This window comes from Verticillium dahliae, genomic scaffold (genome assembly GCF_000150675.1).
Source record: "Verticillium dahliae VdLs.17 supercont1.1 genomic scaffold, whole genome shotgun sequence".
NCBI lineage: Eukaryota > Fungi > Ascomycota > Sordariomycetes > Glomerellales > Plectosphaerellaceae > Verticillium > Verticillium dahliae.
In genome coordinates this window covers 2,469,035-2,487,737 of record NW_009276921.1, presented here as the reverse complement: position 1 = coordinate 2,487,737, position 18,703 = coordinate 2,469,035, and the positions used below count along the sequence as shown (strand labels likewise).

At 56.7% G+C, this 18,703-nt stretch overlaps 7 protein-coding genes across 7 annotated transcripts; 2 read left to right on the top strand and 5 right to left on the bottom strand.

The window, feature by feature from the left end:
• Positions 1-754: 754 nt before the first annotated feature.
• Positions 755-2,356, bottom strand: VDAG_00752 (exoglucanase; the record flags this gene model as incomplete). The annotated part of the gene is made up of 1 exon (XM_009652129.1): positions 755-2,356. The coding sequence occupies one exon, from the start codon at positions 2,354-2,356 to the stop codon at positions 755-757; it is 1,602 nt and encodes a 533-aa protein (XP_009650424.1).
• A 3,899-nt stretch (positions 2,357-6,255) lies between these two features.
• Positions 6,256-7,240, bottom strand: VDAG_00751 (metalloprotease; the record flags this gene model as incomplete). The annotated part of the gene is made up of 3 exons (XM_009652128.1): positions 6,256-6,328; positions 6,404-6,927; positions 6,983-7,240. 3 exons carry the CDS (start codon positions 7,238-7,240, stop codon positions 6,256-6,258), a joined length of 855 nt encoding a protein of 284 aa, XP_009650423.1.
• A 2,398-nt stretch (positions 7,241-9,638) lies between these two features.
• Positions 9,639-10,810, bottom strand: VDAG_00750 (uncharacterized protein; the record flags this gene model as incomplete). The annotated part of the gene is made up of 2 exons (XM_009652127.1): positions 9,639-10,625; positions 10,706-10,810. The coding sequence occupies 2 exons, from the start codon at positions 10,808-10,810 to the stop codon at positions 9,639-9,641; spliced, it is 1,092 nt and encodes a 363-aa protein (XP_009650422.1).
• A 1,325-nt stretch (positions 10,811-12,135) lies between these two features.
• On the top strand, positions 12,136-13,133 carry VDAG_00749 (uncharacterized protein; the record flags this gene model as incomplete). The annotated part of the gene is made up of 3 exons (XM_009652126.1): positions 12,136-12,477; positions 12,568-12,849; positions 12,942-13,133. The coding sequence occupies 3 exons, from the start codon at positions 12,136-12,138 to the stop codon at positions 13,131-13,133; spliced, it is 816 nt and encodes a 271-aa protein (XP_009650421.1).
• Positions 13,134-13,371: 238 nt separating this feature from the next.
• On the top strand, positions 13,372-14,332 carry VDAG_00748 (uncharacterized protein). Its single transcript, XM_009652125.1, has 3 exons — positions 13,372-13,567; positions 13,649-14,044; positions 14,103-14,332. The coding sequence occupies exons 1-3, from the start codon at positions 13,492-13,494 to the stop codon at positions 14,195-14,197; spliced, it is 567 nt and encodes a 188-aa protein (XP_009650420.1). The 5' UTR covers positions 13,372-13,491; the 3' UTR covers positions 14,198-14,332.
• A 147-nt stretch (positions 14,333-14,479) lies between these two features.
• On the bottom strand, positions 14,480-15,503 carry VDAG_00747 (uncharacterized protein; the record flags this gene model as incomplete). Its single annotated transcript, XM_009652124.1, has 2 exons — positions 14,480-15,242; positions 15,370-15,503. The coding sequence occupies 2 exons, from the start codon at positions 15,501-15,503 to the stop codon at positions 14,480-14,482; spliced, it is 897 nt and encodes a 298-aa protein (XP_009650419.1).
• A 572-nt stretch (positions 15,504-16,075) lies between these two features.
• On the bottom strand, positions 16,076-17,743 carry VDAG_00746 (transcriptional adapter 2; the record flags this gene model as incomplete). The annotated part of the gene is made up of 2 exons (XM_009652123.1): positions 16,076-17,566; positions 17,651-17,743. The coding sequence occupies 2 exons, from the start codon at positions 17,741-17,743 to the stop codon at positions 16,076-16,078; spliced, it is 1,584 nt and encodes a 527-aa protein (XP_009650418.1).
• Positions 17,744-18,703: the final 960 nt, after the last annotated feature.

The following is an 18,703-nucleotide window of genomic DNA, read 5'->3' as shown; positions in this document are numbered from 1 at the left end:
GTATATGTTCAGGAATCGATTGGAAGTATCAACAACGCAAGAACACCGATTGGCCTCATAGATATTCTTCCACCGAGAGTAATGAAACTAGAACGTCACTAGCTTGTTCTGCCTACAGTAGGCGCTCGCCATTGTGATGACGGTGTTCCATTGTATGAAGGCAACTCTATGCCGCTGGGGACTTGCACTGAAAACGGACACACGCCCCTAAATGACGAATGCTGATCATTGTAAGGCTTCTTTAGTAGTCGGTTATGTACTGATTCTTGAAGGAATACTGCCTTTGCGTTTCAGTCCTGTTTATATCAAGTCAGCCGATGGTATCGTCAGGAAATGATCCATGAAATTTGCACTGCAAGCCACATGCAAAAGCAAGACACAAACAAGACACAAACAGTCACGGTGAACAAGAAGTAGTAGGCAACCTGTATATACTCGAACCTAAAGCGAAGGTACATGTGCAAGAAAGTTATATATGTGCAAGAAACCATAACCAAAGATATGTGCATTTTCAACTCGTGTCTCCCCATCATCATCGTCATGCCAGGGGGCCGGAAGGAGGCCGCCGTCTCGCGTGCCCGCTACCTCGCCGCCGGGCTCACGCCGGCGCCGCCCGGAGACGGCGCGCCGCAGAGCCGGAGGTGGAGGAGAACGAGGAGGGGGAGGTGGAGAGGGGGCGCGAGAGGCGGAGGACCAGACAGCCGGCCCCGGAACCGCTTCTTCAGCAGGAAGAGGCGCGCGCGCGGCGAGCCGCTTACAGGCACTGAGAGTACCACTGGTTCTGGGCCTGGCAGGTAGAGCCGGCGGCGCAGACGGTAGGGCCGGTCCAGCCCTGGCCACCGCACTGGCCCCACTTGGGAGCGGTAGGGCCGCCGGTGGAGGCGGTGGTGGTGGTGGGAGGAGCAACGCGGGTGGTGGTGGTGGCGGCGCGGGTGGTGGTGGTAGGGGGCGTGACGGGGCGAGTGGTCGAGCTGGGAGGGGTGACCGGGGGGCTGACGGCGCCGGAGGTGTTGTGGGTGGAGCCGATGGGGCCGAAGCGGATGTTGGACCAGGTGACGGAGGCGTTGGGGTGGTTGCGGATGACATCGGCGGGGGTGCGGCCGGTCTCGGGGCAGCGGCCACGGGCGACACCGGGCTCGCCACGGCGCTCGGGGGGGTAGATGGAGTCGAGCCAGAGCATGTTGGCGAAGTGGTCGGCCCAGACAGACAGGACGAGGACCATGGGCAGGCGGTAGGCAGCGTTGAGCTGAGTGTGTCCGCCAATCTCGTCGTGGCGGTTGCGGTCACCGAAGATGGTGGGGTAGGCCGTGCAGAACTCGGGGGTGATGGCGGCGTTGAACTGGGTCAGGCCGGCGAGAGTGGGCTTGGGGGGAATGATGACGTTGCCGTTCTGGATGAAGACCTGCTCGGAGACGTTGTCACGGAAGCGGGAGATGACGGTGAACTTGGAGCGTGTGTCAACCGTCTTGCCCTGGCCGTAGAACTCGGTGTTGCCGAGGCGGTAAGGGTTGTAGTCGCAGCCGTTGGCGTCGCAGCCACCGCCGTAGCGGTCCTCGGAGTAGGTACCGCCGCAGGTGGTGTCGGTGCAGACGTGGTAGCTGTTGTTCTTGCAGGCGTGGGGGGTGAAGGCGAACGACTCGCGGTTGGACTCCCAGATGTCGATCTCGGCGCAGCAAGATCCCATGGCACCGACACCGGCGTTGTCGTCGGTGGGCGAGGGCTCCCAGCCGACAATGTTGCCCTTGCCGTTGATGAACTTCAGGTCACGGGCGCACTGGGCGTCACAGTAACCGGTACCGTACTTGGCACCAGCCTTGTTGTTGGGCTCGTCAGAGAGACCACCATCGGGCTTCATGGGGACGAGATAGAGGGCCGAGTTCATGCCGCAGGGGATGGTCGACAGGTCGACGTCGAAGGCCAGCTCGTTGTTGTTCAGGGTGAACATCTGGTACTTGGACTCGTTCTCCATGAGGTAGGTGCGCGAGCCAATGTTGGTGCCAAAGTTGTGCTGGGTGACGAACTTCAGGGTGAGGGCATCGCCGCTGGTCGAGACACCGTAGGTGGCGCCGTAGTTGGCACCCTCGACGGCGCAGTTCTTGGCGCAGTCCTCGGCGCCGGTGCAGAGACCGGTCCAGTCGTTGCCGTCGAAGCAGTTCTCGTAGCCGCCGACGTTGTGGGCCCAGCGCCAGTTGGCGTCGATGACGATCTCACCGTTGACGGTAGCACAGTTGCTGCCGTTGGTGCCGGTGCAGCGCTTCCAGGTGATCTTGGGGTGAACCTCGGGCTCCTCGGTGCCGACCTGCTGGGCCATGGCCACGGCCAGCAGGGAGAGGCCGCTGAGAATCGCAGTCTTCATGGTGACGGTTGGAGTGGGTGGGAGATGGGAGGAGAGGAGGAGAGAGTTGTTGGAGTTGAGGGAGTTGAGGATTGTTGGATGTGGTTGAGAGACTGAGGATGAGGATGAGAGGAGAGGGGGAAAAAAGAGTGATTGTGGTGCCGGACTTCCGTCCTTCTTTATATCACGATGATCAAGTGCCAACATGCCGCTCATCTCGCTGCTTTCGACGCGTTTCCAGTCAGTCGCCACTTTTGCCTCGCGGCGGAGAGTGGCCATCCGAGCATCTCGTGAGTTTTGCCTCCCCCGCGGCCGCCCCTCCGTGAGCCGCACAGGCTTGCTCCTGTCCCGTCAGGGGTAAACATGTGCGGGGGCGCTCCGGGGTGCCGCTCTGGAAGGAGAAGAGCCCAGATGACATCGTGGTGTTTCCCCGCGATTCACACCCCCAGCTTGACCCAGCCACGGCCCGTCGTGGCCTCGGCGGCTCGCAGGAATCTTCATCCGCAAACCCATAGTACTTTGCCCCTCATGTGTGGGCCGGTAGCGACCCCAAGGCGAGCCGGTTTCCCCAGTTTGACGGGTCACGAGAGCTGGTTCGCGCCAAATTTCTCCAGTCTTCTTGCGGCTCGACCTGTCGGTTCCCGGAAGACTGACCATGGGCCCAGGTCCTGGCCAGACGGTGGGCGAAGTGCCTTGATGGTCACACACGTCTGTAGGCGAGGTAGGATCTCATGCTCGCAGACGCCGTCTCGTCGATCCGGGTCATCCCTTCGAGTGATAGACTTACACTCCCACGTGTTGCACCAACCCCTTCTCCTCACACGATCCTCCTCACAGCCCAGAAACAAGGCACCCCAAAACGGGGAGAGGTGTCTTTAGAGCTGGCCTGGGTACCTGGGTAGCCACATGTGGCGACGCCGGGGCAAGCCGTATGAGGATGGAGCTCAAGACGGGCAATGGAGAATCGCAAATGCCATGGGTCCCCTCGTGTCTGTGGACCCTTGCCAATACTGCCCAGTCGCCTTGTCACTGCCCAGTCGCCTTGTCATGACGGAAAAAATGCTTGAACCGCCGAGGACGCTCATGTGGCCGTCTCTCCAGTCAGTCAGTCAGTCAGTCAGTCAGTCAGCCAGTCAGTCAGTCAGCCAGTCAGTCAGTCAGCCAGTCCCTTCTCTGCGTGGTATGTGCGTCAAACTCTGTCGGGCGTTTTGCTCGGTTGTCGTCGCTGTCGTCGTCGCTTGGACCAGGCGTGTGAGGAGATAATCCCCTAATTCTGCTCTCCGGAGCATACAACGCCGAGAAGGGAAAATGCCAAGAGGCGATGGCATGCCAAGAGGCGATGCCCAGACCTGGGCGCAGGACGGGGGCTCTGCTGTAATATACTCGTCCACCACTTGATGTACAGACGCGGCCTCTGACAGCGAGCTTGACCAATCTAAGCATCGAGTAGTCCAGACCCGGAACCGGCACGTCGTCACATTGCCATGACTTGGGAGACTGAACGCCTTGCTTGGTCGATCCAACCCTCCATAGTAACTTCAATCTAGCAACCTCAAGCTTGACCCCACCTTGATGCGCCCTGGACTTTGCCCGAAAGGGAGCCGGATCTGATCATCCGCCGCATTTCCCCTTTGGGCACCCATGCCCGGCCGACGATCAGGTGACGGCCCTCTGGAACGGCGACCAGCCCGGCGTGAGCCAGCACAATACCCTTGATTTGATGCTTGTTTATCTGTGGAACGGATCTCCGTCCCTCGCAGCCTGTCTCATCGTCTTGCCTCTGTCAATGTAAGATTGCAGGGTTATGGTTGAACAGGCTGTTCCTCTTCGGGGCCGGAACTCAATCACAACATGGGCCGCTGCATTGGTACACGGGCATTCATTTACAGGCTTCCGCCTCCATTGGCTCGCCGTGTCGACCCATGTGGCTCTCATCGTGGAATCTCGATTTCCGAAGCCCAGAATTCGCATCGTCGTTGGCTTCGCAGCGGCAAGTTCCAGTCGGATTGCGGTGCCTTACTGATGGTGCGGCAGGCCTTCCGTCCCTTCGTGATACTCAAAAGATGCCTTATCGCCGCACATATCGACTGTTACACAAGCCATATGCTTAGGAGAGGCGTGGTGTTACAGCTCGAAAGGAATTACCGGACCGTGAATGCCGTGGGTGGCTGGCTTTCCCCACGATGGAGACCCAGCTGCCGACGGAGCGTACACTCCAGACAGTCCATATGAGGCCCATGCCGCCGCTCTTCATCCTATATCTGCTGGATCGTGACGATCATTAGCTTGTTTGAGGCGGCAGTTCGGCAGCCTCGAGTTGATGAGCCATGGTAGCTCCCCAATACTTGACCCGTTTCTCGGGTCAACGTTCCACGCGACGCTATCTTCGTTTTTCAGTCTTCGGGTAGCAATGCTCCATATGTTTTCTTTGCTGACGAGTGGAAACCCACTCTTTTTTTCTTTCTTCCTCTTTTCATTCAGAGTCGACATCTCTGAAAAGGATGAAACGGAATGCTCGTGGAGGTTTGTCAAGCTATTGTGGCAAACATGCTGACCTTATTGCTCGAGTTCAATAGTTTGCAAGTGATCATCGCTCGACACCCACTGACAAGCATGGCATTGAAGCTTTGGCAAGTAAGGAGCTTATCAGTGCCGATCTGGCAGATCGACCCGAGGAGTGAGACCGTTGATCTACCTGTTCGTTCGTTCACTGCACCTCGAGACGATCTCTCCAGTTTTTGATCGGCAGCCATTGGAGACGTAAATGAACCACAGTTGCACTGTTGTGCGACGGGTCATCACGACTTGCTGACGCGTACTGCTCAGGCCTTGATCAGTTTTGAGTTTCTCATCCGAGTGCGACGTTTGCCACCTACAGCCAAGACCTTGCAAGCCATTGGCCAGAAAGTTTCGACTTGACTTGTCAAGCAGAGCGCTAACGTGCAAACACGACTCGAATCATGTGTTCCACAATGATCGGCCAAACGTATAGTCTCTTCAATGTTCGGCTATTTTAGAAGATAATGGAAAAAATAAGCGGAGGTTTTCGTCTTTCTTGTCGCAGGTCACGACTTTTCCACATAGTCTTCTTTGCCTCTTCGTAGCATTACTTCTCCCATTGAGACTAGCCAGACCTTCTACACGGAACATTCAAGCATGTTGCCTTAAAGCTGCTAATCTTGGGGGTGTTCCGTAGGGAGGCACGCAGCTCTGAATAAATTAGACAGTACGTATAGAGAGAACACCGTGACACAAAGGCCGACGGCTTGCATCACTCTGAGACACTTGTCAGCTTCAAGCCTTCGATGAAGTACCACGGTGTACCCGTCTTCACTCAGTGAAGATTGCAGACCCAGCCAGGTACCAGAACTGACGCTATGGGTGACGTTCATAAGGAATTTTCACAGCAAGTAAATCGCAGTTTCCACACTGGTGCTGTAAGCTTTTTAGCAACTCGTGGATCATCCAAGTGGTGTGTTTTGACTCTTGCCAACACTATGTCAAACCTCTAATTCCACAACTCTGGTGCATGTGATTAGTCTTCTAGTTGCAGTCTACAATTTCTTATCCACGGTAACATGACTGCAGTGGATTCGAATCACTACACCGAGCAGATGCAAAACAGTCCAGCCGTGAATCCAAAAATTTCATTTTTGACATGCCATCTCGGGTTGCCAATTCGTCATCATCGTCGTCATCACTGCTACAACAAGACTCGCCAACAAAAGAAGTCTTGAACTCCTCGCCCAATGCAACAAACCGCCAATGCTACAAGCCACCAGTACATGCTACAAGCCGCCAATACATGCAGCTACTCCCGAACTGATGCCACATCACAACCTAACGCCTCGATCGCAAACATCCCATCGAATAGACTTTTTTGGGGTTCTTCCGCTCATGAGAGTGTTTCAACTCTCCGTCTAAGCACGGTAGGTGGTCCAGAAGCTGTGGATGCGGGCATCCTGGCCGGGGGTAAACTCCTCGTAGCAGGAGCTGTGGTCAATCATGTTAGCAAGTTGGTTCTCTCCGATGAGATTGGGGGAGGGAGAGAGCTCTTCAGCAACTTACTCGTCAGAGTAGTCCATGTAGTTGTGGATGGGGTCGAGGCCGGCCTGGCCGGGGCAGGAGTCACGGCCGATGGGGCAGCCGCTGCTGAAGCTGGCCTGGGCGGGGGTGTCGGAGACCTGGTCGCCGGAGCCGGTGCAGCCGCCCTGGAAGGTGTGGTAGAGACCGAGCCAGTGGCCGACCTCGTGGGTGCCGGTCTTGCCGAGGTTGAAGCCGGCCTGGGTGCCGCCGGGGACGGTCTGGGCCTTGATCGAGACACCATCGCGGATGAAGGTGGTGCTGCCGCTGGTGGCGCCAGAGGTGGGGAAGTAGGCGTAGCCCAGGGCGTCGTCGGTGAGGGTGACCTGGGTGTAGAGGTTGAGGTCCTTGTAGGTGCCCTTGCGGAGCGCGCGCTTCATGGCGATCTCGTTGCTGTCACGAGCCCAGCCGGTGTTGACCGTGCGGTCCGTACCAGCCAGCCTGAAGGCAACGTCGTGGGGGGCGAAGTCCTGGTTGAGAACGGCGATCTGGTCCGCGACCATCTTGTCCTGTGGAGAGTGTAAGCACCTCTATCCAGATCAAAGTTTGTTCTGTCAGACTTACAGTCAGGTAGCCATTGGCCACGGTCTGGGAGGCAGCGACAACGTGGAAGTAGACGTTGACGTTGATGGTGGCACGAGCGGTCAGGTTGCCAGACTCGAGAACGCGAGCCTCCTGGGCAGCGAGGACCTTGGACATGCCAACGTGCTCGGCGGAGGGCTCGTGAGTACCGCAGCCGAAGGTCCTGGGGGCTTCCCGAGCGACATGGCCGGAGACACCGACAGCCGTGGCGGCGGCAACGAAGAGGCTCTTGAAAAGCATGGTGACGATTGAGAACCCGCGAGGCGAAGACTGAGTCTGGACGGAGAAGCGATGAAGAGATGATGAGTTGGATGATGAGAGCAAAGACTTATACCAGTTGCGCCACTCGTCTCCTCTTTATATCTGCTCTCCAGCACACCCTCTGCGTCCCCATCGCTCGAGTTGACGATGGTAGTCCTATCGAGAACCGACCTATTCGGTCACTTGATACGTCTTCAGGCTGGCGTATGGCGTCGAGAGCCACATCTTTTACCACATGCCAAATGCAGCCAAGTTCCACCCCGGATAAGAGATCGATTGAGTTGTAGACGACCAGGGTTGGATTGGTTATCCGGCAGAGGTGCGGAGGCGGTCCGGCGCTAAGCATAAGAAGAGAAGGTCCCCCGCCGGTAGAGGTTTTAAGTGCCGGTCCTGGCGTCGGCCACACACCTCAAGAACGGACGGTGGTAAGCAGAGAGCACTCAACATCAAGGAAATTGCGGATGGGAGGGCGGGTAAGGCCAGGAACCCGCTGCCTTGGTCAGAGGCCTCCAGGAACCCGCTGCCTTGGTCAGAGGCCTCACGAGTCTGTGCGCCCCCCGTAGTCGGCGACCCAAGCGTGCCGTGATATCCTACCAATTGCCTCTTCCAGGCACATCGCCTGCACCGTTAATGTACATCACCCGAAACAAGCGCCGTTCTGGAAAACAAGCTTCCTAAAGGAGCCAAGGCATAGATTGAGCTACATTCGAGCATCAGATATCTCAGGCCACTGGAGGCTCCGGCTGCATCGCGGGGGAACGGGAGTTGTTCTTCGCCCCCATCTTCTCCGAGGAGCCATGACGGCTTGGCAGCTCGAGTGGCCATGCTCTGTCGCGTTGCCGCCGGCAAAGTGGCCTAGGTCGTGATAGTTGAAAGGGGGTCGGAACTCGCCGACGAGAGCGAAGTCGTCGTAAATCACTCGCTCTGGCAAAACACCCTCCTATTCTGGAAAAGATAAGCCAGCGGTGTGGCAGCCTTGCACGAATTAGTCCCTATCCCGTCCGTGCCTCTTTTCCCCTTTCTCATCCAGCGAAGCAGCTGACTCGAATCGCGGGAGGCGATTGACTGCAACTGGGCCTGATCGTCGCGCGCCCAGAATCACTCAACGGCGCATGACAGGGTCCCCCTGCGTGAGTGTAGCGAACTGTACAATGCCATTGGCCAAGTTCTCTCGTCGTCACTTGGTATTCGTAATTGATACTTCGCACCGAATTGCAGTGACACAGCAAACAACGACCTGTAATACGAGTCCGAAGTCGGTCGTCGTGTAATCGGAGTGAGGGACCAATGGTCGACAACAACTTCACTGGTGAGGGGAAGGTAAACGCCGCCCACATGGAAACGAATTGAAATTTCCCTTGTTCTCATGCCCTTCATTTCATTGCGAAACAGACTACCAAACGACGCCTGTAGCGTAACGGCGGCGCGTCCACCAGGAGACTCCAATCCCAGGCAATAGTAAAGATTTCCCATGGCTCGCTGAAATTGTCTTTTCAGCCGTTTGGCCGTCTGATGGATGGCTCCCATGTGGTTCGTTGGCCCAAGTGCCGGATCGTCCCAAAACCAACCTCGGCGCGATTCCGGTTGCCAGAACTCCAGCTGTCAGGCCACCCCTGACAAGGACAAACGGACAAACGGCCCCGTTCGAGGTGAGCGCGAACCCACCTTGGGAGCATCGATCTCGTCGTGACCAAAGCGAACTTTGTGCGATCCCATTGTCGAGTTTGTCTACCGTCATCTTTCAATCATCTGCCTCAGATCCTGTTGTCTGAACTACTGTAGCACCCGGTGCCATGGTACTTGTGGCTGAGGTGCAGGACGCGCCTAAATTAAGGTTAATCAACTCAGAAAGTCAAAATCAACATAAAGAAGCTTGCTGGCGTCATGGATTGAGCCCCTTCAGTAACAAATAGCGCGAATCAGGACGCTCAGCCGTCCACCGATTGGGGTGTCCGCTTGCGACTCATCATAGGCAGGCAAGATCTGTTTACTTGTAATATCAAGGCGATTGACCTGTGTCAGTTTTCAACAATTGGGTGAGATGTTTCTTGCACGACTCAAGATGACCGCGGAGCCGGGCCGTTCCCGCGTCGTCAATTCGTCTGGGGAAGAAGATCGCTCCAGATTGACGATCCGGCGAGCGGCTGTGCCTCGCACCAACCATGCTGCGTCTGATCTACCAGCTGTAGATCAAACTCTAGTATCCTAGGACGAACAATGCCACGACTTGCTCTCAAATGCATCATGAAGGAATATAGAGCATCTTTCAAAGTATCAAATTTCGCTAGCTTTGTAAGGTGCATTGACTCATGTCCGGGCAATTCACCATTATATTCCCCAGAGGCGACTATGCCTACCTTACCAATAGGCAAGGGGCCTAAGCTGTTGACGTCTCAGGCTTCCGTGCATACACCACACGTTGTAGGTAGTAGCCGTGCGCTTTTTTCGCCTTGAGCTCACGCCTGAACTGGGCACAGTACATCAATATCTGCTGTTGAGTCCATCCCTCGAGCAGACCAGCCATGAAAGACACGTAGCCCTCGACGTCCGACTCGAGCGTCAGCTGCGCGAAACGACCAATCTCCTTCAGCCTCTCGTCCTTTGGCCAGCCTCCCACCGGAATCTTCATCGTTGACGACGTGATATCCACAAACCCGGCCGCCTCAAGCCCTTTCTCTTGGAGGCTGTCAGGGATCGGTGTGAAGACGCGCCCCAGCCTTTTCGCACCCTCGATGAAGAACTTGCCCCATTCGGCCATGGCGCTGTCATGCTTGAGAGTGCCGTCGTCGCTGTAGCACATGGCGGAGCCCTCGTAGCTCTCGACCCATCCGCCTGGTCGGCAGACGCGGTACGACTGTCTGAAAAGCTCATACCAGTCGGTGACACTGCCGAACAGGTATCGCATGTGGACATAGTTGAAGGAGTTGTCAGCAAAGCTCCAGGCTTTGGTAAAGTCCTCAATTTCAAACCTAAGGTTTGGCGGCACCCACGAGGGTTGGATCGGGGAGATATCGGTGCCCATGACCTCGCTGCCGGGATTCTCGTCGGCAAAGTCAATGGCCCAGATGCCTGTGCCTGTGCCAACATCTAGGACACTTTTGACCGACTCTTTCTTCAGCGGCGCAAGATGGAGCTTGCCGTTCATCGACAGGTAAGAGAGGTGATGCAGGATGTCAAGCGACTCGTTCTGCTGGTCGTCGTTCGATGCCCAGTATGTCGCGTCACCGCGGTCGGAATGGTACGTCCGACCGTTAATGACGCGGTACTGTAGGATGCTGGAACTGATGGAGGCGCTCGAGCTTGCGCCCTCGTCCATGAACGCCGAGTCGTCGTCGTCGACTGTTGCCCCCCGATTGCCATCTTCCTGTGCAGCTGCCCGTCAGCTATCCATGCCGGCGTCATTTCGCTCTTCCCCGAGAGGATGCGTCTCGTGCGGCCACTCACCTCGGCCTGTGGTGCTGTGTCGACCCAATGTGATGGTGCGAGCATGCCACTGGGTTGGGCTGTGACCGTCGCCGTTGTTGACGGATCCGCCGCAGACTGGCTCATGTTGCTGTTTTCAATCGCGTACAGGATCTCATCTGACCAGATATGTTTCGGTGCGCAATGCGGCCTGTATTGGAAGTTGAATTGCAGAGCAGACTGCACCACTTCAAGACGCAAAGAAACGAGAGACAATCGAGCACGCCGATCCCGACGGAATCTGGGCTATGCACCTCTCATTCACCCTCGCAGGCCATCCACCCAACATCTCCTGTTTATTCTCGATTCTCACATCTGCACTATGCGGGGTCACATCTTGAATATTACCCAAGCCACCAAGTCCACCAACCGCCGCCAAGCTCCCGTTTGTGCAGCGGTCAGGACATTGACGTCAGCACCCACTCGCGATGATACTGTCAATGGTCATTCAGACCACGGCGCTGGTTGTTGTGGTCTGATGATTGCCGTGTTGAGAACCTTACGTTGACGATGCAGATCGTATCTGCGGCACAGCTTTACCTGCCCCGCCCCCATGTAGGCCAGGCGGAAAGGGTTCTGCTTCAAGGACTGATTCATCACGATCACTTCCTTTTCCTTCAACTGGAACTCGAAAGCCTACTTTTTGGAGGGGCTGACGATGTATTTTACTTCGGAGCTGTGTAATCGCAGGATAGAACAAGCCCGTCATGTTTTGGTGTTTTGCGACCGGAAGAGTAAAAAGTCACGTAACCATCCAACACGACATGTTGAATCTCCGGACGCAAAGGGGTTTGATGTGCTTTTTCCTTTCTCAATCCAGGCTGGCTTGCTCTGACATTCCATTCGTTTAGCATGAGTCGTTCAGTGTGCCAGCTACACTGGTCTGTCTGTCCGCCTTGCCAGGCTCTTTTCTTCACTTGAGAGTTAGGATGGAGATTGAAGAAGAAGTCAAGCGAGCTCAAACGGCACCCTAAGATGCTTACATGTAAATTCTTCATAATCAGAAATGACTGAGGCTGACACGGATGTAGGATCAGGTGCGCAAGTTTTTGAAACTCTGGGAGACGCCAACGCCCAATGCTCATGCTAGCGGCCGCGACGAAAGCTCGATTCAGTCACACTCTTCAGGTCTCGTCATGCGCAATGTTTGAGACTTCTTTTGAGCATGTTTTGGTCATGATCCGTTGGGTTCGTTGCGCATGTTTCGGCTGCTGATGGCGCAGATGTTCTCGCAGCCGACGAAAACACGAGGGTAGCATCGAAATGCACGCTTCGTCAGGACAGGTATAAAGGCATACAACGAGACGCGACGGTGTCCCGCAGTAGACAGTTCATATGCCTCGTAGCGGTCAGTGGTTTCTCATCTCGAGCCTACCCGAACCCACTAGTCGGCACTCAATCAACTCTCGATCATGAGAAATACGACAACTTTGGCGGCCGTTTTGCCTCTTGTCCTGGGCCACGGCGACGAAGGCAATGGCGCCGCTGAAGGCCACACGGCGTCGAGCGTCTCAGTGCAGGACTTTGGCACCACCTTTACAGCTGACGGCATCGTCCCCGATGTCCTCGCTGCCTTCAACCCGACAGTGGCTTTCTACGCCAGCTACCACACGGCAGATGGTCACGGCGCCGCGCTGCTCGCGCCGGGCACGGAGCTGTCCACCGCAGAGGCTGTGGCCCCGCAAGAGTTCAGCGTCGAGGGCATCGCGAATGCCGCCAACGTGAGCGACTCGACGCGCTTCATCATCGTCATGGTAAGTGAAGCCTGCGCCTCGCCCCTAGTGATGCCTCGCCCCCAGGTGCTCCGCAGGTAAGGTTCTCGTGAGAGTTGACTTGATGACCAGGTCGGGCCTGACGCCCCCAGCCGCGCCAACCCCACGAACCGCAGCATCAGACACTACCTTGCCGGCAACTTCACCGTCGGCACGACCGTCTCCTCAGTCCTCTCGACGGCGTCGACGCTCGTCAATTCGTCTGCGCCATTCACGAGCTACGGGCCGCCGGCACCCCCGGCTGGCACGGGCGTGCACAGGTACATCTACCTGCTATACGTGCAGCCCGAGGCGCTCAACGGTGCGGGATTCGATTCCGTGGGTCTTGTTGCCGATGATAGGCAGAAGTTCGATGTGGGTATCCTCTTCGCTGCCAGCCGTCATGCTCCATGACGAGGCTTGGGCGGTTTCCTGTGTCTTGACCGTTGGCTGATGATGCATTACAGCTGGTCCAATTCCGCACCCAAGCCGGCCTTGGGCCGGCCATCGGAGGAACCTACTTCACCATTGATGCCGCTGGCGGCAATGGAACGGCTGAGGGCAGCGGGAACAGCCCGGTGCCCAGTTCGGGTTCAGCACCCATGGTCTCGTTTGCGGGTGTCCTGGCGACATTCTTCCTCATAGTCGCGCTATTGTAGGCACATCAACTGAGTAAGTGCTTGGAGAAAAGACTCGTAACAATCGAGCGACAATTGGGATCATCCTGCCGTAGATGTGGTTCAAACGTTGGAGATGTCATCTCCAGACAGAGCGGCGGGCGGCGATGGCCGGGACGAGTCTAGAAGAATAGGGGCAGACGCCAGCTGGCTGCAGTTGTACGGCTCGTGTCCACTGTAGACCTTATCTGTAGCATTAAACCATCATCTCATCTACCACATCGCGAACACGCGACAGAGCAGAGGTCGGCATCGCGATTCATCACGTTTCATCATCTTCCCACGATTGGGCGACGTCTTCCAGCTTACCAGGAGTCGTCAGGCCTCCGCAAAGCCCATCATGTCTGCTTCACCTAAGCTGCGCCGGGACTATGTCTACATGATCATTTTTGGCATCCAGCTGATTGCGATTCTACGTAAGCATCAACCTCGGATGGGATTCTCTGAAGCGATTTTCTCTTGTTCGTCGAAGGAAGCCAGAGCCTAATGAGAGCCAGTTGTCGACCTCCCGCCGTTCTACCCGCCCACAATGGGCAATTCTGAAGGCTCGCCCTTGCGCATCCTGTTCCGCCTGCGTCAGGACTACATTGACGCGTACAACGATCGGTACTTTGTCACGCCGCACGACGAGCTGCCCTCGTGGTTCCTGCTCTTCACCTATCTCGAGATTGCCTACCAGCTGCCCATGGTCTTCTGGATGCTCCGCGTCTTCGAGGACCACACCAAGGGCACCACGCCTGGCTTCGAGCTGGCCTGCGTCATCTACGGCGTCGAGGTCGCCCTGACGACACTGACATGCGTCTTTGACGTGCCCTACTGGGATCGTGCCGTGTACACCACGTCCGAGAAGGCCAACTTTATGTTCTTGATCTACGGCCCTTGGGTCCTCATCCGTACGTTCGGCCGAGTCTTCTTTGGTGTTGATGGTTGTCGCAAACTGACAGAGTCTAGCGAGCATTCTTGCCTACGACATGGGCCACCGGCTTTTGGCTCGGGCCAAGGCGGCGGATCAGACAAAGGCCATCAAGACGAAGAAGAACGATTGAGCATTTGCCATCTTGCCTCTTCTTCTGGAGGTGGCACAATTCTTTGTTCTAGTCATACACTTCATGCAGGCGGGAGGGAAAGTGATCCGACCCATGTAACAAGAGATAGAAAAAAGAAAACCCATGAAGCTCCCAGAACATACAGGCATACAGCCACAAAAAAGAAAAAAAGCGTTTGTCCACGGCGTCCATCTCGCCAATATTGTAACATTACGTCGTAGAACGCGCCAATCAACCAGGCATACACACATACACAGGCGCCTGGGTCTATACTGATACGCCTCAGTCGAGACGCTTCGAAGCCTTCGAGTACCCCCATCCGTTCCCGACGCCAACGCCGTTGACACCGTAGCCCAGCGGCGTCGCGCCGCCGAGGGTCCTGTTCTTCAGCCTTTTGGGCAGCACGACGCCGAGGAAGTAGGCGCCGGCCACGGTGACGCCGGCGCCGAAGCTGACAATGCTGTAGAAGACGGTACTCGCGTAAATGTGGCCGCCCATGCCCTGCCACTCGACGGTGCCCTCCGTCTTGGGCAGCGCTGGCGTCGGGAACCAGCGGACGGAGAAGGAGAGCGGCAGGGGGTCGCCGATGACGAGGCGCTTCGAGGCGGTGCCCTGCATGTGGCTCAGCGGGCTCGTGCTGTAGGCGGCGCCCGAGTCGAGGACGCCCGAGTCGTGCGGGTGGATGTGGTGCTTGGGCACCGAGTGCAGGAGCACGTTGAGGTGCGTGCTGATGTGCAGGTGCGACAGCTGGAGGGTGCCGGCGAGCGCGAAGACGAGCGGCACGTACTCGCGCTCCGGCGGCTTCTGGCCCGCAATCTCGACGTGGGGCGCCGGCCGCGAGGGGAGCCGGCACGAGAGCGGCGCGTCGTTGTGGATGTAGAACTCGAGGAGGTGGAAGAAGGGGTCGTCGATCATGGGGATCGTGCAGTTGACCTCGCTTTCGATGCCGTAGGCGAACTCGAGCGGCTTGCCCGTCTCGCTGCATTCGGGGAACGGGATCCAGATGAGCTGGTGATTCGCGTCTTCGAGGTGTTCGCCCGTGTCTCTGATATTCTCTGCGTCAGTGCGTCCATTGACTACCTGGGTACCGACGGAGCGCGGGGGCCGTTTCGTCCTCAGGGAACATAGTTTCTTGATTCTCCGGAGCGACTGAGAAACGGGAAAGCACTCACGAGCTGCGGTTCATGCACTCGACCTGGATAGGAGCACCGTAATGATACGATGGCAGGCTGTCGTCAATGCCTACGGCGGCGGCGAGCTGGATGAGGCCAAGGCCAAGGCCGAGTAGATGCGTTAACACGGCCATTGCGAGCGATCTGATAAAGGCGCGCGCTCCGTGGCTGACCGTCAGAATGAGGTACTTTTTATGGTATCAACCTAGGCATATCTTTGGGGCGCGTCGCGAGAACGGTCCCTTTTGGCATCCCTCAATTGTTCGGATACGAACAACTGGTCGTATGGCGAATTCCCAAGCTGATAAGCGTCTTATCAGTGTCATGTGATTATTCAGGGGTCGCGCTCGGCATCACATCCGAGCGGAGCATCGGCCACTGTGCATGCGAGGAGACCATCCCAGGGCGCTGGGTCGGCACTGGCATCACATCACGTAGGTCAGCAGGTCAGGTAGCAATATGTTTTCTTCATCAAAAAGGTTCCTATCGCTTCCTCATTGCTCGTATGCACCTTTGGACGCCACGTATCCTGCCAGAGAACACAACAACACCATTCATCCTGATAACCCAACTCCACATGCCCGGGCCGTGCTTTCATTTCCACCCCTTGGAAACCATCTCATGGCCATCGTGGTGAGTGCGTGCCGGTGGGGTATCTCATTTATACAAGCAACGAAATCAAAACCATCTGCTCCTTGCCACACCCTCAAGCCCGACCGATCCAGCCCGCCGTGACGAAAAAGTCAAAAATACGGCCACCCTTGTGTGAGTCCAGTCGGCAGATCTCACGGACCTGCTTCTTCTTAAGCGCGCCATTGCCCTTGACCGCGTGGCTCATGATTTGTTCCTTGATCATGATGTATGGCTTGGGCTGCAGTCGCACAATCTCGCAGAGCTTGACTTCTTCGGGCGTCAACAGGTGTAGGTCCGGCGCCGACTCTTGGGTGAGAGTCATGGGCGTGATGCCGGCAATTGGTGTCGGCATGGACTTCTGACGCGTGACGGGGCCTGTGCCATTGGCAACCACGACACTGCCGTTTGTCGAGGCAATGTCGCCGTGGCCGTTGATTGTGGGTTTGGTCTCGCCAGTCTCGCCGTTGACCCCATTTGTCTGTGGCGCCAGGCGAATCGACAGCTCGGGCGCCAGGAGCTGAGCCGCACCGCTCGGTGGATCTGGCACGGCGGCGGCAGCCTTGCTACGTTGAACAGACGCCAGACGGTCGCGGTCCATGGAACCCATGGGCACAGCCTTCTGCACGCGTGATGCCTTTTCTTGCTCGTATTTCTCGCCGCTTCGAAGGTCGCCGATGCCCATGTTGCGCCAGTCTTGTAGCTGTCCGATGGCTTGGCGGAGGTTGAGCTCATCCATAAGTCCGATGTTGAGCTCCTCGAAATCGTCGTGGTTCATGATCCGTGCGAACGGCTTGGCTTTCGTCAGGAGGTCTCTCTCTTCCTTGCTCTTCTTCTTCTCCTGCTTGTTGTTCTCCCTGTACTCTAGCAGGTTGTGCTCGAAAATGACCTTTTTGCGGTTCACACGTTGTGTGAGTCGTGCATTGTAAATATCCATGACGGTGAGTTTCAGATCCATCTCCGGCTCGATCTGGCCCGTTCGCTCGTTGATGCCATCGCCTGGATCGAATTGCATGAGTTGCACCGCCTCTTCCGCCTCGTTTGCGTGTTCTGTTTCGAATTCGAGGCGACCAGGCATGTATCCTTGGATCTCGTGGCAAGATGGTACTGACGCCGTTGGTTTCGTTTTGGGCTGGAGAGCTGGGGCGTTCTTAGCAGCCTCTTTGCGCTCCTCGATCCTCGCCTTCTTCTTCGCTTGAAAGTCTTCTCTTGAGATCTCGTTGGCCAGTTCCATGTCGTGCGGGCTGCATCTTTTCGGCAGAGGAAACGCCGGCGAGTCGACGTAGACTTTGAGATAATGATCGCGTACTTCGTCCTTGTTACGGAAGCCGCCAATATGGTCGGCAATGTCGGCCCACGATCCGAGACCGTACGTCTCAGCGCCCTCCAGCATGAGCTGCTCCTCGTCCGCGCCCCAGTCGGCATCGAATATGGGAAAGGAGTTTTGTTCAATGACGCGGAACGGGTGGGTATCCGGTTTGTGGTTGCCGCTAGAGCTGCCTTGGGCGAAGCAACTGACACAGAGATCGTAGTCGGGGCATGCGCTATGCGCGCATCTGATGCGCACCTGCGAGGGGCGAGGTCAGTCCAGGATTCGCATGCGGCGCGCCACGCGCCGGGCGCAAGGACTTGGGTTGGCATGAAGACTTACGGTTGATGTGATGTCCACCGAGCAGACATCGCAGTGGTACTTGACTCCGCCTTCGCCACCGCGCGTGGCGGTCGTCTTTCGAATCACGCCCATCGCGCCCTCGTCTCCAGCTATTGTGGATACCTGGGGAGATCCTCACCCAGCCGAGGCACTCGAAGAGGACGGGTTTGAGAGAGTGGCAGAATGTTGCACTCGAAGAGAAGTCAAAACTGCGTCGGCGCGTCGCCAGATGGTACTTCGAGACGTGCTCGGAGGATTGGGTAGAACCGAATTGGCCCGGCTGATTCAACGTGTCTTCGGAGATGTATTGCCGGCGCGTTGGTTCAGCAGTCAGTCGGAGGCGTTCGCAATGTGTTCACGCAGGCTATTTGACATGAGAAGAGAGACAATTGGGCGCAATTGCTAGTTCGGTCTTCGAATCAATCGTAATCGATGTTTGGTGGTCTGGAATTGATGGAATCGGTTGGACGTGTTGTGACGATGTTCAGTGTCGCGATTCGATATTGCCCCGGATCGGAAGCTTGATGGTGGAGAAGCCTTGGAGAGCCTCCCTCATTGGTGGGGCCTCAGCAGGTGCGGGCGATGACATAATCGAGACCCTCGCCGCGTTCGACTCAGTGCACGTGCTGTAAACACAGCGCCAATGACATTTCATGCTTACTGCCAGGTGCCTCCAGGTGGTACTAGATGCAGCGAGGCTCCCAAGGCTCCCTCATTCACACACGAGATGATCGGTTCACAGGACCATGTTTACTAGGTACCATATGGATCATGGATGGACATTGTCACCGGATGCATTGCTTCTCCTCAGATGTAGCCTATTGCCACTGGTTTGTTGGTTGGTTTGCCAAGTATTGGACCACCCACTATTAGGTGCGAAAACTGTCTGTACTACCATGGATTCATACCCTCAAGATGAAAGTTGTCGACAGAGGCGAGTGTATCCTCCAAGGACAGACGAATGCGTCGGCCCGAAACCGGGCCGCAAGATGCGAGGCGCGTCGATGGAGGCGACTGCGGCGCGATTTGACGAGACAGCACTAGCTGCTAGTT